Genomic DNA, 22,493 nt, shown 5'->3' with positions numbered 1-22,493 from the left:
GTAAAGTTATATGTAAAAAATGAATAGTTCTTCATTCCCTAATACTTAAGAATATAATATGGTAATACAGGAATACTTTTCAAATGAAAAATAATATTTGAAGATACCCATAATATTTCTGAAGGTTCCAAATTTCTATATTAAAAAAAATCACATTTTGAAGGATTTGTGAATAAATATAAGCAACACTCTGTGCCATGTTTAATTATTTTTAAACTGTATAATCTGTATAATACAGCTTAATCAAAGATTAATTATATCAAATATTTAACTTTAAAAGACAAGCATATTAAAATTATGTCATGTTATTATGAAATTATAAGGTAAATTATATAGCCAAAGTGATTTGTTTTCCTTAGTTGAAAAATATTGTGTTCTAATAATAATACTGTGTTACAAGTGAAATATGCCAAGTTTTTATGAATCAATATTTTGTTCTTATCTTATATACATCTCTCTCTCTATTTTATATATCTATAGACTTGTAAATATAATAAGACATATAAGAATAGAATATATTGTAAACATACTCATAAACCAAATAATACTAAAACTTGAAAAAAATTGTTATCTATGACAACAAAATAAGAGAGTTGAATATTATTTTGAACTATCATATGCCCTGGCTTTATTATCTTCCTAAAATATATCTGAGTAGAATTTTAATAACTAGGTAATTTTATTAGCATATCAATGTGCAATTATATAAGTATTATACCTGCCTCAGAGATCCTTGATTGGTTTGTATTAAAAACAGATTAAAAGTTGCCTGATACATCTGACCTTCCTTGGCACTCCAGCTCCAGCTCTCAGCGAAATTGCATTTAAACTGTTTCTGCCTCAGTGATTTTGTTTTCAATATCAACTTTATAGGTCAGGCATGGGTGAGCTTGTCTTCAGCTGTAGACAAACCTAAGCGAAACTGGCAAACAAGTGCCCAGGTGGTTGGCAGAGAAGTTGTCTTTGCAAGTGTTCCTTCTTATCCCATCTTTTTTTTTAGAGAGGTTTCATCTGTCATTCTCACTGGTCCACTCCTTCTACTCATCATCGCAGTTCAATGGTCCTGCTACAGATGGCAAAGCATGGTTCTCAAACAACGCAAATATCTCATGGTGAGAACTGTGCCACAATAGTCGTGATTAGAAAAAATAGAAACGACATTGCCGTGTGTCTAATTTAATATTCATTATTAGTAAACTATACCAAAGGGGTAAAAAGTGATATAGTGCTAATTGTAAGAAAGGATATCATCTTGCTTACCTTTAATGATGTTGGGCTTCGGGGGCATGCTGAACTCATATACGGTGGGCTCAGAATACCCCAGTCTGTTGGCAGCTGTGATTTGCACTTCATAGCCCATCGTCCACTGCAGATGTTCCAAAATGATGTGGTCTTTATTCCCCTGAACCTTCTTCTCCAGCCACTGGTCTTCCTTATCTTTCTGTGGAAGGACAGGCAAGAACTTTTGGACCAGAGAGCTTTGAAAAGGTTGTATTTTAAATTTATTTTTTTTTGGAATAATGCAAATAGTCATATTATCTCAATTTTCTAAAAATGCATATGTGAAATTGCTAATATAATGAATAGTTGTTTGAGTAGTTGTCTACAGGAAAGGTAAGGACTGATGATTTTGCAAATTAATCATGTAGTAATGAAACGCAACCTATTTTTTTTTCTCTTTATTTCTCACACAGACACTTGGTTTACAATCACTTTTAGACTGTTAATAGAAAAGATGAATCACTGAATAATTGCCAAAGACTAATATAGACATTTGTTGAAGTAGGATAACTATCTGTGAAGTAAATCCTGGAATCTATTTATAAATGTAGACCATCAGTGGTGTTTTTCATGACATAAAATGAAATAAGACACAAGGACAATATGTCAGACAAATTTTCAGTAATACTCTCTAGTGGTTTTCTTTTTCATGAACACTGAAATACCAAACATGGGTTGTTGTTTCTTGTTTTTTTTTTTTCTTTCTCTTCTCTCTGCTGCTTCTCTCTCTCTTCTCCCCTTCCCCAGGCAGTCTGCCTTTTTACCTCAAACCTTATATACACACAGTATAACACTAATCTTACATTAAAACTCAGTAAACACACCTGAATTTTGTGATTTCAGGTATGTGCTTTTCAATGTCTTGTTTAAAGAATACCATGTCTGGCTTTTATCTTACAAGCTATTACCTAGATATTATTTGATTCATTCTGCAAGAATTTTTTTTTTTCGAGACAGGGTTTCTCAGTGTAGTTTTGGTGCCTATCCTGGATCTCACTCTGTAGACCAGGCTAGCCTTGAACTCACAGAGATCCACCTGCCTGCGCCTCCTGAGTGCTGGGATTAAAGGCATGTGCCACCACTGCCCGGCTAGCAGTTGATATTTGAAAAAAATCAAAACTATTACAATGAATAAAGAAGAAAACAGTCACCTAATTATCTGAATTAAATTGTCTAAAACAAGGTAATCATTGAACTCCACCATGTTAATCTTTTCAATATATAAAAGTTCCTGATACATTAACTGTTTCTATCAAATTCTTTTCAAGTTTTCAGAATGTCACATGCCTGAATGTGTGTGTATATGTGTGTGTTCATACTGAAGAAAGTTGAATCTAGAGCAGGGCATTACATCCTATATTACTGCAGTTACAGGAAGTTCTGAGCCACGAAAGAAATGTGCCTGTAACTAAACTCTGCAAGGGTAGTTAGTAGTCACAGCTGCTATGACAATTCTCGAGCCCCCTGTATTAGATTTTTTTAATCTAATTTTTATTTATGTTTTCATTGCCTTACGGCAGGGCCTGCATAAAGCTGTTGATATTTGCATACCCTGTGTCTGTGGCATGACCCCAGTAATCACGGATAGTCTATGAAACCATGAACTGGGGCTACAGACAAATTTCAGTTTGTATCTAAATGAGGTCACATATGAAAGACACATTATGTCAGCAGATATCTAGATCATTCTAGGACAGAAGCTTTTCTTCTAGCAGGATGTTCTTTCAAGTATACACCCAAAACTGTGCAAAAATATAAACTATGGGATTTTCAGACTTTTGTATAAAGTTTCTAATTTTCCAGTAGGCTATTTCTAAAAATCGAGCATTTGATAAACTAGTCTCTTCTGAGTTACCGATAATTTAACTCTTAATAGGGTCATTTAAATCCACATGTCATTTTACACTGATATTATAAGGAAGCAAAAGGAGTGATATTTCTCACATGTAAATCAATTTCATTTTCCATTCAACTTAAGATAAGGGGGTGTTTTAATCCCCTAATTGCTATTCCTAGGGAATAGAAAAAAATTAAAGTGGGCGTAACCAAATACTCCCCTAGGCATGAAAATCTCAATTATGCATTTGTAGATGGTCTAATTTGCAGAAACAGAGTACCAGGGGAATGATTTAAGATAACTAGTGGCAAAGTGTCCCTCTAGGTAGCTTAATGAGATGATTTGCTGAGTAGGACTATCATTAATACGCCAATTAAATGGTGAAAGACAAGTTCTTTTTTTTTTTTTTTTAATAGTCATGGTGCTTGAGTAAAGCGTTTATAAACCTATTCTTATCTGTAAGAAAATAGTAAGGCCATTGTGATGGTGTGGCAGATCTTTAATAGTGATGCTCATCCTGATGTCAGCATTTAGGGGATCACTACCTATGCTCTGCATAGAGGACTATGTTTTGTGTTTATAAAGGGGCTTCTTCATGCCCTCATCCTTGAAAGGAAGGAACTCATTAAGTTTCTTAAGATTTTGTAGAAACTGCAGCCAACACAATCTTACATTAAAACAAAATAATTATAAAATGCAAGTCATTATAAGAAGTAATGACATGATATCAATATGAATTTTACTTCTTCTAATTCCTGGGATGTGTGACTTAAGGTTCATATGACCAAAAAGCAATTCTCACTTTTCTAGGATTTCTTGATCATATTGTCCATTTGCCCACTCTTTGTATTTTCTTACATAAGTAATCAGAATTCTTGAAAATTAACTTTTCCATTTGCAACTTAGAATAGATAAATATTTGTCAGTAGTTCCGATATTTTCATATTATAGTACCATTTTTAAATGAATAACTTGAGTTAACACATTGGTTCATATCTATATTAGCTTATCTAGGCAAATGGTCTATTTTATAATAACAATAATAAGATAAATAAAATAAATCATCTTCTTTCATAGTAAAAAAGGATAAGGAAGATAAAACTCTTTAATAATTATATTTGTCTGTTACATTTAGGTGTTATTATACAATATGCAGATTACAAATAGTTTAAGAAGGTCAATTGAAACTTTAAGATGTGTGCCCTACCCACTGCTTCTGATCCTGAAAATACCTTCCACACAATTGATTTTATACAATCAATTTTCTTCAGTTCTTCTTAAGTCAGGAGAGATTTAACATGCCAACACGAAGAAATAGTTATGATCCCATTGTGACCACCAATTTAGAAAGAAATTTGTAAAAAGAAATCATAGATGTGTGAAAAAGAACCTATCAAATTATATACCATTACAAATATAACATTACAAATACATATAAAACTCCACACTTGCCGGGCGGTGGTGGTGCACGCCTTTAATCCCAGCACTCGGGAGGCAGAGGCAGGCGGATCTCTGTGAGTTCGAGGCCAGCCTGGTCTCCAAAGCGAGTTCCAGGAAAGGCGCAAAGCTACAGAGAAACCCTGTCTCGAAAAACCAAAAAAAAAAAAAAAAAAAAAAAAAAAAAAAAAAAAAAAAAAAAAACTCCACACTTAAAATTGCTTCTTGCATTTTCTCAACTACTCTATTAGATCAGCAGCCTTGTCTTTATTCTCCAAATAACTTAAACTGATCTTATAGCATTATTGCTACGTGTTAACTCCCTGAGGTGTCCATGGAGATTTTGAATCCTGATTTTAATTCTTTCTTTTCTAAAACATTCTGTCTTCCTAATAGGTGAGGGAACAAAGCAATATGCTTTACAATATTATAACCTAAAATAATATGTGCTTTCTAGTTCATAAGCTACAAGTGATTATTCTCTTTGAGAATATCTACAATCTTGTCTTTAGTCATTTAAATTAAAATTAAATGCATATATGCACACTAGACATCAGCTGGCATATAAGGAATGTACGGTGTCAGTTATATTGTTCCCTTATACAATAAGGAGTTGAAAGATTAGTTAAAAGGGGAAATCTAGTCAACATTTTAGAAATGTTACTATTACAGGTGCTTAAAAACTTCAAAATACTGATTCTTCACATAGGTTCACAAAACTGAGTTCTAAGTGAAAAGTCATTGTCCTGAAATTTGCTAAAAACTTGTGTTGTAGAAAGAGCAAATCCTTGGAGGACAGACTAGCCCAATGAGGGCAAATGTCTATTAGACTGAGGCTGAACACTGTAGATAAATCATCTTATAAGAAGTGCGTAAGTCTCCTAAGGGTATGAAAGATATTAAAAATTTATCAGACCACCTTGCAAGGTAGAGATGCTCTTATCAAGGAACTCTAATATAGATATAATGTCACTAGATTTCTTGTGCTACTTGCAATATGACTACTTAGATTAAGTCGACTGTTTACAAATTTTAGCATTACCGGTCTCTTTCATTTGTACATTAAGATATGCAGCTGCTCTTATCTTCTTGGGAATTCTGGAGTCCAGGTGTTTTCCTAAAACTCTCTTTACATTGATGATTTTTCAGATTTCTTCAGCTACATTTTCCCCACAGCAATGACATAATTAAAAATGCTTAGCAAGTCATGACAGTAGAAATGAGACTCTATAGAAAAAGGAAAGTGACCCAGGGAAGGAAAGGGGAAGACATGGTAATGAGGATGGGAATGATCAAGTACATTCTATACATTTCTGAAAATGTTACACCAGCACCAATTAACTATGTGGCTAATATAAACTAATACAGTCTGAGGCTGCATTGAACATAGCTGCACTATGGAATCCAGGAAGCCTGCAAAGCAAACATACTGGTAGTGTATTTTCAAAAAAAGAACAGAGGATCTAGGCTCCTCAGAAAATCTTATGTGTAGGGACCTGCCCCACCAGGAACTTAGGTCACCTGTGAAGAGGTGGCCTGGAACCTAGGAAAGGCAAGTGTGAGCCATTTGCAGGTTCCCCAGCCTCCCTGTTACCGGGAGACAATCAGACCCAGCGGGGATTCAAGTCAAGCAAGAACTCCTTTATTGATATGCAGTAAGCCTCTTTTATACCAGAAAACCTTAGAACCCTAGGAGGGGGTGAAGGAACAAACCAATCATTTTAAAGGTCACCCTATTTATGAGTTGTTTATGTCCTGACACCATCTCCTGGTTTTTTAGCATCTTATCTTAGCATAAATAACTTGAGATAACTTCCTTTCTCACCATTATCTTTAATCTCCATACAAACAACCCAAGCTAACTTCATCTTAGCCATCCTTTGTATCTATTCTCTGCACAAACAGTTTAAAGTAAGTTCCTCTGGTACCATTTGTATCCACTCTCCACGTAAACACCTTAAAGCTTAAGCTCTATTTATCTGAATTCTCTCGGCACCCTCTTTGCAGCCCATGTATGCCCCATACTTATGTGTATAAAATTCAGAGTACTAAAGTTGTTGCACTGTTCACAGTTAGCAGCAAAACAATTCAGGGGTTGGCACAATCTCCATAGGCATATTTTACTTTTCCATTACTATTTTATATTCTGTATTCATATGTTTTCATATTTTACATATTGAAGCTTATATAGTTTTCTATTATATGGTTCTGTACTCCATCAGATAACCCAAATTATCTTCTTTCCATTAGTTCTTAAAAGATTATGTAGGAAGTACACTTTATGCTTGGTTAATAATAAATTGAAAATTATTGAAGAGTAAGCTATAGCCTTTTAAAAATGCATAAGGGCTCCAAACAGTTCTTTTGCAAAACTTGTACTAAGAGACTGAAATACTTTGGTTAAAATAGTGCTCCCTGTACTGGTAACTGAGACAAGTAATATGATAATTGATTAGTGGTCAGGGTAGTTACATTTGAATTAACAATCATTCCCATTATGGAGTTAAAAACAAATCCTCTTCTAGCTTCTAGTTGGCAATTAGAAATTGGAACAAATTATTGACAACAAAGTAAGAATGTGATATATTGTGTATTTTAAATAAGTTCTTTTTTATTTTAGTTAGGGGAAATTTATATCCCTATGTTGTTCAGGGTATTCTCTCATGTGAGAATTTCCTGCGTCATCCCCAAAGTACTAAGGTTATTTCTGTATGATATCATGACCAACTCAATGGGATTCTTTTATTGGGAAGCTTAACATAGTCATTGAGATGATAAGCACAACAATAAGGAACTGTTACATTATTGACAGTAGAAAATGAATGACCAAATAAAGAAAAATTTCCATATATTCAGATTCTAATTATGATTTTCCTCTATTCTACCCTTATTCCTTTCAACTTCATGTCTTTTTATTTTCACTATTGATTATCAATGTAATTGAAAATAGAACTGTAACAATTATGTCCTTGCAAATTGAAGTATACTTATGAACAAGTATTTACAAAATGAAGTACGTTCATGATCACTGTCTAAACTTGAATCTCTTCAATATTATTTTTACTTTGACAATTATATGTTCTTATTTATTTATCTATCTATTTATTTTTCTATCTATTTTTATTATCAAGAAATTTTCTGTTCATTTTACATACTACCCACATTTGCCTTTCTCCTCCCTCCTCCCACCCCCTAGCAGTCACCCCCCCCAACCCATCCCTCATTTCTACTTCCTTCAAGACACGGACTTCCATGGGGATTCTAGGATATCCCTAAGAGGGCTTTTTGGAGCCCAGTGCCTATGGTGGAACAATTTTATATGTTCTAATATGCATTATATATATATATATATATAACTTGTCAAAGAAGATTCATTTTGAGCCTATACTTATAAAAATTTAATGAACTCACATAAATATTTAGTTAATCATCTTAGATAATTCTCCTTTTCTTTTTTTCTATTGAAAACAATTTTTTTTCATGCAATATATTCTGATCAAGATTTCCCCTTCCCCAACTCCTATCAGATCCATCCACCTTGCCATTCAACTAATTCCATGTCTTCTTTTTGCTTTCTTTGGGAAACAAGCAGTCAAACAAAAAGTAATCAAACCAGAAGAAAAATAAAATCACAAAGAAAAAGAACAAGAAACACATACATACAACATACAAATTAAAACAAAATAATACAGTATTGAAGCAATAACATACAAGCAAAAAACAATAACAAAAAAATTACAAACAAATCAGTACAAAACAAACCGTCTACACAAACACCTTTGAGCCCTTTGGTCCACCTTTAAGTGTTTCTGATATCCCCACTGAGACTCCATTTGGAGGAAACTAACTTTTAATTTATAAATAGGTATCAGCTGGGTATAGCTTTGTCTTTACTAAGAACAAAAATATGCACATACATACATCCTTGAAAATCCATAATGTCAATTTTGTGACAATAATTGGCTCTAAATGGATATGGAGTTACTCAAGGGAACATGTTTGCCTTCAGCCAAGGCTTGGGGCTAGTACTACCACTCTAGTAAGTGGGAGCCAATAATGTGAAGTGTGTTACACTGGATAACAGAGTTCTTGAAACCCTAATGTTACACAAGACAAAAACGCTATTGTATTTTTCTATATATGATAAATTAAAACAATAAAAGGAAATTGCTATCATTTCAGGCAGTTTTTAGTTTCATTAAACCAGACTACTGTGTTAGTCATTTCATATGGAGAAAGCTATAGAAAAAATCATTTTTACATTTTAAAATGTGTTTAGTTTGTGTAGGCATTGGTATGTCAAGTTGCCCACTGAAAGGTCAAAGGACAATTCATACAAATTTGTTCCCATCTAATATCATGTGTCCTGAGCATTGAACTCTCTGGTCATCAGGCTTGGCATCAGACACCTTTGCTCTCTAAGCCATTGTCTAGATCAACAACAGATTTCATTCTACCTGTATAAATGTTATTTTAATTTTGTTTAGTAGAGTTTTATTTTAAAATACTATAACATGTATTGTAGGCAGATGTTGATGAACAGTAGAGAATTCTTCTTGATTTTCTAACATTACACATCTTGAATATCAATGTAAAGTCACCTCCTTAAGAGAACAGCATAAGCTGAAAAAGAATAAAAGTCTGTGTTCTAAGAATAGAAGAATATGAAAGAAAGTAATTTCAGTCCTAGTAGCATTTCTGAAATGCAACCCTAGTCCTAGAATACTTAACAAATAAACATGTAATTCTAGGGTGAGGGGGGAGCAGAACTGCTGACCTTAATACTTTTTTATCCTATTTACCTTTGCTGGGATTCCAAATGTATATTTCAACAAAGAAGTTATCAGCACTGAATTTAAGAAAGGAATCCTTCTAACATGACTGATAGTTTCCTACACATGAGGCCTCATTTGCTTCCTGAGTGAATAAGAATTAACACCTCTTCTACTCAAATGTTTATATATGAGGAACATCAAACACAAGCCCCAAGCATACTAACATTTGCCTCCACTGAGTCCCAACACAATCCCTTAAAATTTTTCTTCATTGTATTACTTTTTGTATTTGTGTTTTAATGAAGAAGTATGTCTTCTGCAGTAATATACTTAGTTTCTAGATGCATTCTTAAATAATCAAAACTAGTAACACACCTAGAATCATTAGAAATAATACAGCACTCTTAAAGTACACAATTTATCAATTAAAACCAAATAACAATGAAGCTTAAAAAGGCATAACATGAAAAAATAAATGTGCTATTGTCGATTGGAATCACCAAATTACTTGCATGGAATGTAGTGTTTGGGTTTCTCTACTATCAACTTATTATATTATACAATCAAACCTAGCTTTGATTTCATGTAAAAATATTCACAGAAAAATATACAGCCACATTAATATTTCATTGTCTTTTAGTGCTCACTCTAGTATTTTATTGCCATCCTTCCTGAGAAGTCATTAATGCCTATCAGTGTTTTGTACCAAAACCTTTCTAGGTGCAATTACAGATAGATAACATACACGCAGGACCTATTCTTGTTGAATTAATGATGCCATTCTGGTCTATGTTCCTTAGACAGAGTGATTCCTTTCTGCATAATTTTCAAATGAGAACTTCCAAGAATTCTGGTCTAAATGGCATAATATTGTCCGAATAGATCTACCTAAAGACTACAGTGACTTTCAGAGGCTCACTGATGTAGAGTCTTTATGACAGAGTATGCAAAGACACCTGCTGCTTTTTATTGCCAGTTTGGAGCCTGGAACAGAAAATGGTCATCTCTAAAAACAGATACAAGCAAACAACACTAGACAGACTCTATTAGCAAAAAGAACTGCCTTATAAAGGGAATATTAGAATTACATAGGAAAGTTAAAATGGTGTATACTATTGATTATTGATGGCTCCTTAGAAAATCAATTTCACTTCCATGTCTTAATATGTAATATTCAAATTGAGAAACTATCATAATTCACAAACTATGTTGAAAATGTATTCAAGTACCATAAAACTACAATTTTAAACATATCTGTATAAAATGCAAATAAAATTATTTATAGGAAAGTTTTGAGATGCAATCACTCTCAGTGACCATCGGCATCATATATAGTAATGAAACAGAAGAAATATACGTGGGAAGACATTGTTGACTCTCTCACAGCAAGCAGAATCCCCTTTCCCAGCCACCTTTAAGAACACCCAATGCCATGATGTTTGCAGTCCTTCACTCACCAATTCAAATTACATTTTAGTCAAATTATCCCTTTTACTAAACGTCAGTGACCATTCTTTATTTAAACATTAATGATAGATCTATTTCATTATAATAACTTGTTCTTAGATGTGATGTGCTTATATTCCTATCTTCAGCATTTGATTTTCATTGTCAATTTGAAAGCATTAAGAATCATCTTACAAAGGCTAAAGAAATGACTCAATGGGTAAGAGCATTGACTGTTCTTCCTGAAGAACCCAACTTGATTTCCAGATCACTCATAGTGGCTCATAACTATCTGTAACTCCAGTATCAGCATATTGTAAACTCTTTATAAGTACCAGACATATACCTGGTGAAGAAAAATATATGCAGGCAAAATACCTCTATACAAAAGTAAGTTTTAAAAAAGAACCACTCAGAAACACATCTCTAGGAATATCTGTGAGAATGTGTCCAAAGTGCTTTATAGGCAAAAGGAAGACTCATTATGGTTGATTATGAGTGGCACTGTTTCATGGGCTAGAGTCCAGTATGGTGAAAAGGCCATATCAACATTCCTCTCTCTGCTTCTTTACTTCCAACACCAGGTAAGTGCATGATATGATTTTCATGCCATGATGAACTACTGCTTCTTAAATCATGACCAAATTAAATCATCCTTTACTTAAATTACTTTTATCAGATTATTATATTATTGCCATCCCAATAATATGGAAAGTTACTAATACATTTTCTACATTATTTATAATGAATCAACAGATACAGGCTAATAATGTACTAAGATCGAGTGGAAAGCAGATAAAACTAGTCACATAAAGATAAGAACTGTTGTATTTTATGTAGTTAAATCACATTGTATGCTAGAATTAGGGTCAAAGCCATGAAAATATTTCAAAACCCTATGCTTATTCTTTAATAAAAGAAAAGGTTACAAATATAATAATGGATTTCAAGAGTAGAAAAAATTAACATTTATCCTTTTCATTATAGATTATAAATTCATTCCTGACCAATCTTTGAGGTCATGGTGACTCATCATGTAGCAGGAAATAGATTGAAAATAATAATCAAAAGATACTTACACTTCTGTATTTCACAATGTATTCTAAAATAGGGGCCCCTCCATCATCTTGTTTGGTGATGCTGATTTTAAAACTCTTCCCACTGCTTGGCTGTCCATGTATGGAAGGGGGACTTGGCTCCCCTAATGAAGGAACACAAAAGTTTTTCATGAACTCCCTCTTCACATTCCTAATGATGCTACTTCTTAATTAAACCAACACCTCATGTACCCCAAATACATGACATTTTACTTGGTTTACTTTAGACATTTTGTCTTTTTGTGTGGCATAACATGCTGCTCATTCATGAAATAAACTTTAAAGTTCAGATGGTTTAGTAGAATTTCTAAGCTTAAAATGGGAATTTCCATGTTATACTAAAGAGGTTCATTAAATAATGACACTGTATACAGAAGAGTTTCATTTAAAATGACACTGTGATCATTTTCTTATAATAATAGCATTTTGAGATAATTAAAAATTAGAATATAAATTTTCAGCATTAAATTTTAATACACACTTTACATACATTGGATGCATTTATTTATAGACAGACTTTAACTTAAAAATGTTATATTTAATAGGTTGCTTACATCTCATAAATTTATGTAATGAAAATTAAATCATTTTCACTTCATTCCCCTTTCTTTCCTGTTGAAAACCATCTCTACCTTTCATCTTTCTCAGTGAGTAACCACAGAATTTAAATAATTGAGTGTGAGAGGAAGTTGTTTAATGTGGAAAGGACAGCACATCAGTGGCTACAACACTGAAGGAAAGGACACTCCTTTCCCCAGCCAACAGCCAGTTGTCCCTCGAGGAGAGGTAGGGCTTTGGGAGCTCTCCCTCTTTATCCATGATGAAAAGTTAGTGCCCAGTCTCTTATAGGTCTAATGCAGATAATCACAACCACTGAATGTTACTTTGTTCCAATGTATAATTCATTTTAAAAATGAAACATAAAACAATATGGGTTCTTTTGCAGTCAAATAGATAAAATAATGTCGTCAGTTTGTGTAAAATTTAATCAACCCATAAATAAAAAGAATTGCATTATGAGAATGGAGAAAAGTGGCATCACATGATGGATTCTGAGAATATTGCCCAAAGTTGGGGAGTACTAATTTATTGTGGCCAATTTTGGTTGACATCAAGCCCAGATTTTGCAACAGCAATGTTCAGTCCTCTTCACTATATTATTGTCTTATATTATAAAAGTAATATGAAGGTAATTCCTTTTAATATTTAAAAAATATTAGATAAACCCAGTTGACTTAAAATTACTCAAAACAGGATAGTTTTGAGAAAAAGGCCACAGATGATTATGGGCCTCTTGTAGTCACATTTGTAACAGATTAATTCAGTTTGGTATTCCTTTTTCTTACATGAATTGTAGAATAATAACTGTGTCTCATTAACAGAGAGGACACATAACCATGTTTCTATGAACACAATATAATCTGCAGACATAATCTAATCAATTGCACTATAAATACGAGATATCCTAAGAGCAGATTTACTTTTTATATTCCACTATGCTTTTTCTTTTCTTCCCAACTTTAGAGAAATCTGTTTTTTTCAGTCCAAGATGCCACTAACTCAGAAAAAATTCAACAGAGAGATAATTCACTTCCCTAGAGTATTGAAATGCTTTTCTGCATTTAAAAATCCCATTAAACTTTCAAGAGAAGGATCTGGTGACAGGGGAGAGGATAGTGATGACTACTCACGGACTGGCAGGGTCTGGAATATTTCTATTTTGCTGTAGTCCCCTTGCCCTTTTCCATTTACTGCCGCAACCCTGATTTCATAAGTCGTATTTGGTTCCAGGCTGCTCAAAACAACCATTGCTGAGAAAACAAAACAAAACAAAACTTGAATCCTCAGCACCTGGGGTGCCATTCATTTGACAACCTCAGGACGAACTAAATCAGGTCAGAGTTTAGTCTATTTCACTCCCTCACTTGCATGTTTTATTAGAACTTATTTGCTACTATCTATGGTACCAAACCTGGGGTTATAATCATACACTTACAAAAGGCAGAGATAAAAATTTACAGAAACACATCTTAAAGGAAACTCATGGGGGCACATGCCAAGCCCCAGGGTTTCACACATACTTTTGAATTTTGCTTTACGTCTCATAGCACTACCTCTTTATAATTTTGTTTTATTTTGTCCCTAATGTAGCTTTAAAAATTCTATCATTGTGCCTAGGCAATACTGCTTATATTTGACAGAAATAAATAAATAAATAAATAAATAAATAAATAAATAAATAAATAAAATAAAATAAATAATGGAGACACCATCTCACAGCAAACTCCTTGGTTTTATGCCATAATCCCCAAAAATAAAAGACATAATTTTTAATTAAAACTATCTAGTGGGAATGGTACCTCTTGATTATAATCAATCATCATTCATCTTTATAATACAATCAGTCACAGTCTAAGTTAAAGGGATAATTCATAAGAGGAAATATGATTAGTCATAAACAATGATTAAATTCTACTCAAGACAATATTTATTGCCGGGTGGTGGTGGCGCACGCCTTTAATCCCAGCACTCGGGAGGCAGAGGCAGGCGGATCTCTGTGAGTTCGAGGCCAGCCTGGGTTACCAAGTGAGTTCCAGGAAAGGTGCAAAGCTACACAGAGAAACCCTGTCTCGAAAAACCAAAAAATAAATAAATAAATAAAATATTAAAAAAAAGTTATTAGTTTCAACTGTGATTAAAACTTGAATTTTATATACTTTATTTAATAGAATTATTATTTCTCAGGCAGCTGGTGGTGACGCATGCCTTTAATCCCAGCACATGTGGGCCAGGGAGATCTCTGTGAGTTCAAGTCCAGCCTGGTCTATGGAGTGAGATCTAGGACAGGCACCAAAACTCCACAGAGAAAACCCATCTCAAAAAAAAAAAATATTATTTCTCTCGGTAGAAATGTGTTTCAAAGTATACTACAGTTGTCTTTCCTTTATATAAAATACAGAATGCATTGTGTAAATTACCTAACAACAGATAATTGTTAATGTCAATGCATGATCCAGAGGTCAACTAGAGATTTTTGTCACAATTTTTGATCTGATTGACATATAATAATTTTATATACTATCAGAATATTAAGTGACATTTTTGTACAAATCTACAATGTGTAATGCTAAAATGAAAGTTATGAAATCTAATTCTCAAACAATTAATTATTTTGTGATGAATTATTGAAAATCCTTTATTCTATCTTTTCCTAGGCTTTAACACCATGCATATGCTCTAAAAACAGCAGAAAAGACACTTCTATAATGAAAAGTTTCTATATTTTTATAATTTCATTATCTGAAAAGAAAATCAAATCTACTTTGGAAAATACATGACCAGTCACCACCTCCTATTATAATGAAAGATAATCAATGTTAATAAAGGCAACTGACTCAGGGAAACACTTGCATGGATAGCAAGAAACATCTGAGGTTAAATATGTGATGTCAGAATATGCTAAGGCTTGCAAGGTTTTCAGGGAATACTTCCCCAGCAAAACAGCATGGAAATCAATGAATATATAATTTAAACCCCAGAATAAGTATTTGATTTAATAGGTCAATGCTCAGATGAGAATAGTTATGAAGTTTTTTTTCAAATGAACAGGAAACTCATTTGTCTAAGATTAAGTGTAGTAGATGGTTAAAGGCTACAATTGCTGTTCTTGAGGAATGTACTTTCTTAATATAATGTTAGCAATTTCATAAATTATCACTAAACATGAGCTGAACAAGGACAAAAATAGCTGTACAATGGTAGAAAGTGGAACCCCCACAAGGCCTCAATCATATAGAAAGAACTACAGGCAAGTAACAAATTCTGAGAGCAGGAGAAGTCGTCTTCCACCTAGAAGAGCACACCAGTTAATACCAATGGTCAACCAAGAAAATAGGAACATAATATTATACAGATTGAGCAAGTTGTAGGTATGTGTTAAGGATTATATATATAAGTAACAATAAATAATGGAAAAATGAACCATGAGTGTGAAAGAGATTAAAAACAGTTAAATGGAAGGGTTTTGGAGGGAGAAAAGGGAGGGGAAACTGATGTAATTATATAATAATCTCAAAAATCTAAATAAATAAATAAATATTAGTTAAACATTCACTATATTTTAACAGTTTTGCCATTTAATACATATTGAATTATATATATATTTCACATAATTACAGTATATAGTTAATATATATTGAATAGAACTTAATACAATTGAAAGAAAAATGAGTAAATTCTCTAAAAGTAAAGAATGCAAAATATGTATTTATTTCTCAAGACACTAATGAATGAGTTCTCTGAACAATCAACATGATCCACTCAGTGTGGGTTGGCCTTCAGCCACATTCTTCTCATCCTGATGGAACAGGACTGCTGCAACAGAGGAGCTCATTAGAGAACCGTTTTGTAACTAATTGACAGTCTTTGAAGCATCACAGTATTGACATGTATTGGAGATTGCTGAAAGAAGTCATGTGCTTATTAATGGCTGGCCTCATCACCCATTGAGATCCACTAACTCTTAGAAACAGACTGTCTCTGAATTCTTAAAATAAATATTTAAAATTAAATATCAGAGTCAAAAAAAGTATAGAAGCACATTGAAAGCAAATACAGCTGAAATTATTGTTTTGGGTCAAAGAGTTGCCCATTATTGTACATTAGTGGAAAATAGAACTATTTTAATGTGTGGTTATAGATACTAATGGACATTTAGATAGATGATTTACATTAGTGTATCATGCAATACCACATGAGAGATTATAAACTATAGATGCTTTCACCACAGCCAACAACTTTGATTAGCTATTTAATCCTCCTTATTTCTATGATTAAAGAAAAAGATGAACCTGTTTTAAAATATTGCTTTAATGTGTGTTACTTTTGTTTGTGTTGCATTTGTTTAACTTTGTGAAGCTGTGTTACTGAGCCTGTCTAAAACACCTGAAGGTCTAATAAAGAACTGAACAGCCAATAGCAAAGCAGGAGAAAGGATAGGCAGGGCTGGCAGGCAGAGGGAATAGATAGAAGAAGAAAACTGGGAGTGGAGATCTAGGAGCCAGAAAAGGAGGAGGACTCCAGTGGCCAGCCACCCAGCTACACAGCAATTAATGGAGTAAGAGTAAGATTTATGGAAGTAAGAAAACAGGAAAATCCTAGAGGAAAAGATAGATGGATATTTTAAAGTTAAGAAAAGCTGGATAGAAAATAAGCCAAGATAAGGCCAGAATTCATAATTAAGAATAAGCCTCGATGTGTGATTTATTTAGGAGCTGCCCCCCCCCCCAAAAAAAAAGAGCAGACACAACAGCAATGCGAACGTGAAAGCATCATCATGAAGACACGCAGACTATTCTATGCCCATTTTAATCAGGGAACCAGGAAAGCTTATTCCTTTGTCATGAAAAGTCAGCAAGAAAGAAGAGCAACAGAGTTCAATGCTTACAGTTTCAACACTGAGTAAAATTCCCTATGAATCAGTGTGGCATAGATGACATTTTAAATTTAGAAGTCTATCTTTTAATATTTTGGTTAAAATTGGTAAGAGCTAAGCCATTAAATTACCATCCTATGTATTGCAAGGAAACCTTTAGCTTGATACTGGAACCATATAACCATATATTTACATTTTACTGGAACTGTTTGTGCATTTCCAGGAAAATCTCCCACTTCTAGGTGTTGCCTTTTTCAGACACTTCACAGAGACTGCGAAGCCACAGATGTCTGACTGACAATGGGACCCTACTTCTTTAGTTACATGATGTACCATCAAGTTGATTTTGCATATTTCATCACATGAACCTGTTCTGCTCTCTATCATGGTTGCTCCATGTATGAGTTTCATATCCGAGCAATTTTCAGGGCAGAATAGCGAAGAGGGTAAAAATATGGTCTCAAATATTTTAACAATGCTGAGCTGAAACACTCATGGGAAAGTGAATAGTAGGAGGACCTATAGACATTCTTCAAAATTGTAGGTAATAAGTTTGAAAGCCAACCCATTGATGCAAAGTTTCCAAGTTCATGTACAACAAGTCAGTTTGTTTTCAAGTCTGGCCTGATGAAAGCTTGCTCCAATAACCCTTATTATGACTATCAACTTTTTTTGTGAAACTAAAGATTATTTTGTCACATAGAAAGAGTTGCATACATGGTTCAAATTAAAGTGGGACAAAGAAATAGACGCCAAGGGGGCAATGCCTGAATCTGTAATTTGACTTTACTTACTTTAAAAAGGAGGAGATGTCCCTTAAATCATCCATAATTTTACCAAACACAGTTTCTGAACACCTAAGGTGGAGCCTGAAAGCAAACCACCACTCGAAAAATGCAAGACTGCCCACTCTGCAAGAGAATTGCACCTCAAACTATGAAGTGAGTTAATAGATTTATTTCCTTCCATGTGCCCATACACTTGGACAATAGAACTATGGACTGATGTGTGGGATGGCTCCTTTCACTATAATTTATTAGAAATTCAAAAGCAAAAATTACAACTCTGTGTAACTAGATTAAAACCTGCTATATGTTCTCTAAGGACAAACTGTATAAATGAATGCATATCCCTGCCACATTAAGTCAGCATGACTTGGAAGTCCTACGTTGCTTTGTTAGGTATGAGTTTTATAAAGAAGCAGATTGCCTTCCCTAATTTAATGTTGTAGTTTGATTGAAATATGATTGAGTTTCTTAAATAACCATTGGCTCTAACTGCAAAATTCTGCCTAAAAGTGCAAAGTGCACATTAAAATAGTGATATTTAAGTTGGCCCATGGAAGAAAAGCATGAACTTTTTAAAATCATGGTTTTATAACTATGTAAAATACTAGAACAGGAAGACAGAAATTATATTCTCCTTTCACGAGGCATCAAATTTTAGCACTGGGAGTTATAAGGTTTTATTTGTTTAGATACAAACAAATCTTATTCCTTTACTGTCAACAGACACGGAGGTTACAGAGTATTTATAGCCTTTGGAGAAAAGAAAATGATTAAGGAAACTAATTAAAAGAAGCAGACACCTACAGTATGATTCAATGTAGCTATGTTCTCTTCCATCTCTTCAATCCTGGATTACTGTAGTGGCTAGCCTGACATTCACTGTCCGCAGATGAGATGTTCCTCAGGCTAGAACAGATTAGGTTGCCCAGAACAACAAAACAGTCCTGACAACAATGGGCAGTTTCAAAATATGGGTGAGGTATTACCCTGGATATTACCCTGGCTGTTCATCTCATCACAGAGATCTAAAGATTCATGAAAACTATGGAGTTTTCAAGTTACTATGCAGTTTGTACTGTGTAAACAAAGAAGTAAAATCAGACATTTAAATCCATTTTAATTAGCTTAAAATATGATGACCCTTTTCACAAATTTGCAAGAGACTGGACTTGTAATGAAAATACACTTCTTTTACTGTTTCTATCATTAATGCTAACATTATAATATTTTGATTGAGGAATAATCTCATGGCTAATTTAAAGCAGTCCAATTTTAAAGAATAATTATATATAAAAATAAACATTTTTTTCAGGTCAATAATTTGCACTTAATTTTGAAATGTATGTTTTTATAGGAAATAAAAATGCCTCAAATTCAGATGAAAATAATTGGAATATAAAAATATTATTCATGAAAACTTTGAAAATTTTCATCAAACAAAAAAGTTGATAAATAATTCATACTTAATCATCCTTTGTATAAAGGAAAATCTTATTGCTCAAATGAATCACTTCTAGATATCATCATAAAGAAGATGATATTTAACTTGAGGAAGAATGTTTAGGAGGAATACACCAATTCAATCTACAGTAAATTTTTCTTGTAAGTTTTAAGATGTTAGGACTTACCTTTAAAAACGTAGTTGATTTTGGAATGAATTTTACATATGATCCATTTAACTCAAGTTATTAGAAGATGCAATACCTTTCTTTTAATATTTTATTTAATTGAGTTTATAAGTTATCATTAGACTAAACAACACAATCCATGTTGGCAATCTTCGTTAATACCCACCATTCTGAATTGGATTTAAACCAGTAATTTTATTTTGTGTGTCATTAAATTTGCTCTTTACAATTTCATGCATGCATACAGCAAGCTCTTTTTAGTCTTACCACAACTTCCTTTATCTCCTACGCTTGCCATACCACCCACCCTCTTAGGTCGCTTGTCTATATTCTTGTGTTTTGTTTTGTTTGGAGACCCACTGATTTTAACCGGGACCACGTAATTCAGAATCTACCAAATGGTGGTGGGCTTGCCATTCGGTACACAACTCTGCAGGAGCACATTAGAATCAAAGGACAAACGCAAAGATGGGGAGGACTCTTGACAATGACAGATCACACAATCTGATTAATGCAGGTTTGATTCTAGAGTTCACAGAGGAAAAAAAAAAAACTTACTAGCCACATCTGGGTAATTGAAATTTTGAATACTTTATTCTGTCACTTTTAAGTATTTAGCCAATCATCTAATTTTATATGTGCCATTCAACATTCATAAGATCTCAAAGTAATGAGATAGGAAAAGTCCTTGCTCTTGCATTCACATTTTCTATTTTGAACTGTATCAAAGCAGAGATTTCTGAGATTTTATAAGGTAATCATGGAACAGAAGTGGTGTATAGGTGAAAAATATAGTATTTTCCTGCATTAATTATTTGTATTTTAGCATTTTTATAACAGAAGCTCTCAGTTTTATTGGTGTTATAACTAGTTTCACTGGAAAACCCATAACAATAGTGAAAATCTACTTATTATAGCTTATTCTTTTCAGAATTTAACTATCCATCTTCATTAGTTATATTAGCATTCTTCTCAGAATTTCTCCCAGTGAAATTCAGGACCCATCCACCTTTACATATTAGCACATATAGAGTAGTACTTGATAATTTAATTTTTCATTTAACTTTAAATGAATCAATATTTTGTTTTATGAAAAGTAATTGCAAATTTTTAAAGATTTTAATATATACTTATACACGAGTGTAAATATTAAGAACAGATGAATGTAAGACAGACTGTAGCATGTGAGTGTGGGGTTCAAAAAGAAGATAAAACTCAGGAGGATCTTCATACTTGCACATAACTAAATCATCTGAGACTATATTATATTATATTCATATGCTGATTTTTGAAAGGATATGAAATATTTTGTACCCCCTACCATTTGAGAATAAAAGAAAACGATATTTTATATGCTATAAACAGGGCTCTCAATGGAGAAAAAACTTGCCAGTACTTTGATTTAGAACTTGCCACCCTGTAGAAGTAGAAGAAATCCAATAAATGGCAGAATATTCATTGCAGAATCAAGGTGTAGTTACAGAGCCCCTGATATCTCAGAACTAATTCCATGGCAGCTATGGTGGATCTTTTGATATATATATATATATTTGGATCTTGACACTGGTAAAATTTGAAGGATTAAAGCTTAGTTTTCATATTAACACTGGAAGCAGAACTTCCAAGATTGTGGTGATTACATCTACCTGGTTTCCTCATTCCAGTAGAATAGTAATTGAGAACAGTAACATTTTAGAAAATAAAACTTCCAACAAGAGACCTAAAAGTCACCAAAGTAAATTCTGGGAAGAAAAATCAGTTTCACAATCCAAGTACACTCTGTTTCTAGGATAAGAAAGGAAAAAGTTATGAAAGACATGCTCTAATCAAACTGTTCTGTCAAAGTTGAATGTAAGGTATGAAAATATCTTAATCTGCAAAGTTTATACCTCTACCCACTATGAGCCAAAGAACAACAGAACTGTATGGAAAACTCATGAACTGATACAATGAGAAACCCACTAGATAACAACAAATGCACACTGAAGCTGAGACCCTAATACTGGCAGCCTCATTCATCCCTGGTAAGACAAACACAATTACCTGTCAATGTGAACACTAGAATGGGTAAGACTAAATCAACTATTCGTACAATGAAATCTTCATCCAATTAATATTCTCAGAAAACAACACATGGCAAGTACTAATACACAGTATTCATGTTGAGAGATAGATAAAAAAAATTGTAAGGGAGGGATGATCCATTCTGATGATACAGATTTTTTTTTTTCCAGAAAACTTGCTGGAACTGTTTTGAGATGATACTGTGTACTGACCAAACCATTTAAAAAAGTGTTTAGACTAGAGAAGCAGAAACGCAAGTTGGCAGAAATTCCTCCTGTAAAGTTCAATTTAAGAGTAGACTCTAGGAAAAAATGAGATGTTGTATGAAGAAATAAGCAAGAAAACTTGTTTGTTTGTTGACATGAACTCAATATGTAGCCCTTCCCAGCTAGAAAACTAGGTATGTAGCCCATACTAGCCTCAAACTGAAATAGTTCCACTTGTCTCTGCTTTCCAAGTGCTAGGATTAAAGGTGTTCTACCATGCCAGCAAGATAGAGATTTATTTCAATGATGGTTTATTTTACTTTTATTTAATTTTTTTTAAAAATTTTATCTTAAAGGCATCTTTATCCATTGCTGTTGAGCCATGCGAACTGGTTTAGCCATTTCAGAAATCAGTCTAGAGGTTCTATAAGAAGTTAAAAGCTGGGCTGGAGAGATGGCTCAGCGGTTAAGAGCACTGACTGTTCTTCCAGAGGTCCTGA

General features: G+C 33.3%; 1 protein-coding gene across 2 annotated transcripts in view; it reads right to left on the bottom strand.

The window, feature by feature from the left end:
• Ncam2 (neural cell adhesion molecule 2) overlaps window positions 1–22,493 on the bottom strand; it is a 423,714-nt gene that overhangs the window by 38,080 nt on the left and 363,141 nt on the right. For both annotated transcript variants that reach the window (XM_076549131.1, XM_076549130.1), the window contains exons 13-15: window positions 13,565–13,684; window positions 11,856–11,977; window positions 1,261–1,441 (exon numbers count right to left, since the gene is read on the bottom strand). In XM_076549131.1, coding sequence (XP_076405246.1) covers window positions 1,261–1,441; window positions 11,856–11,977; window positions 13,565–13,684 — 423 coding nt within the window. The remainder of the gene's footprint in view (window positions 1–1,260; window positions 1,442–11,855; window positions 11,978–13,564; window positions 13,685–22,493) is intronic.

This window comes from Peromyscus maniculatus, chromosome 12 (assembly GCF_049852395.1).
Source record: "Peromyscus maniculatus bairdii isolate BWxNUB_F1_BW_parent chromosome 12, HU_Pman_BW_mat_3.1, whole genome shotgun sequence".
NCBI classification, from domain to species: Eukaryota; Metazoa; Chordata; class Mammalia; order Rodentia; family Cricetidae; genus Peromyscus; species Peromyscus maniculatus.
Note: the sequence above shows the minus strand (reverse complement) of the source record. Positions and strands in the feature narration are given on the sequence as shown.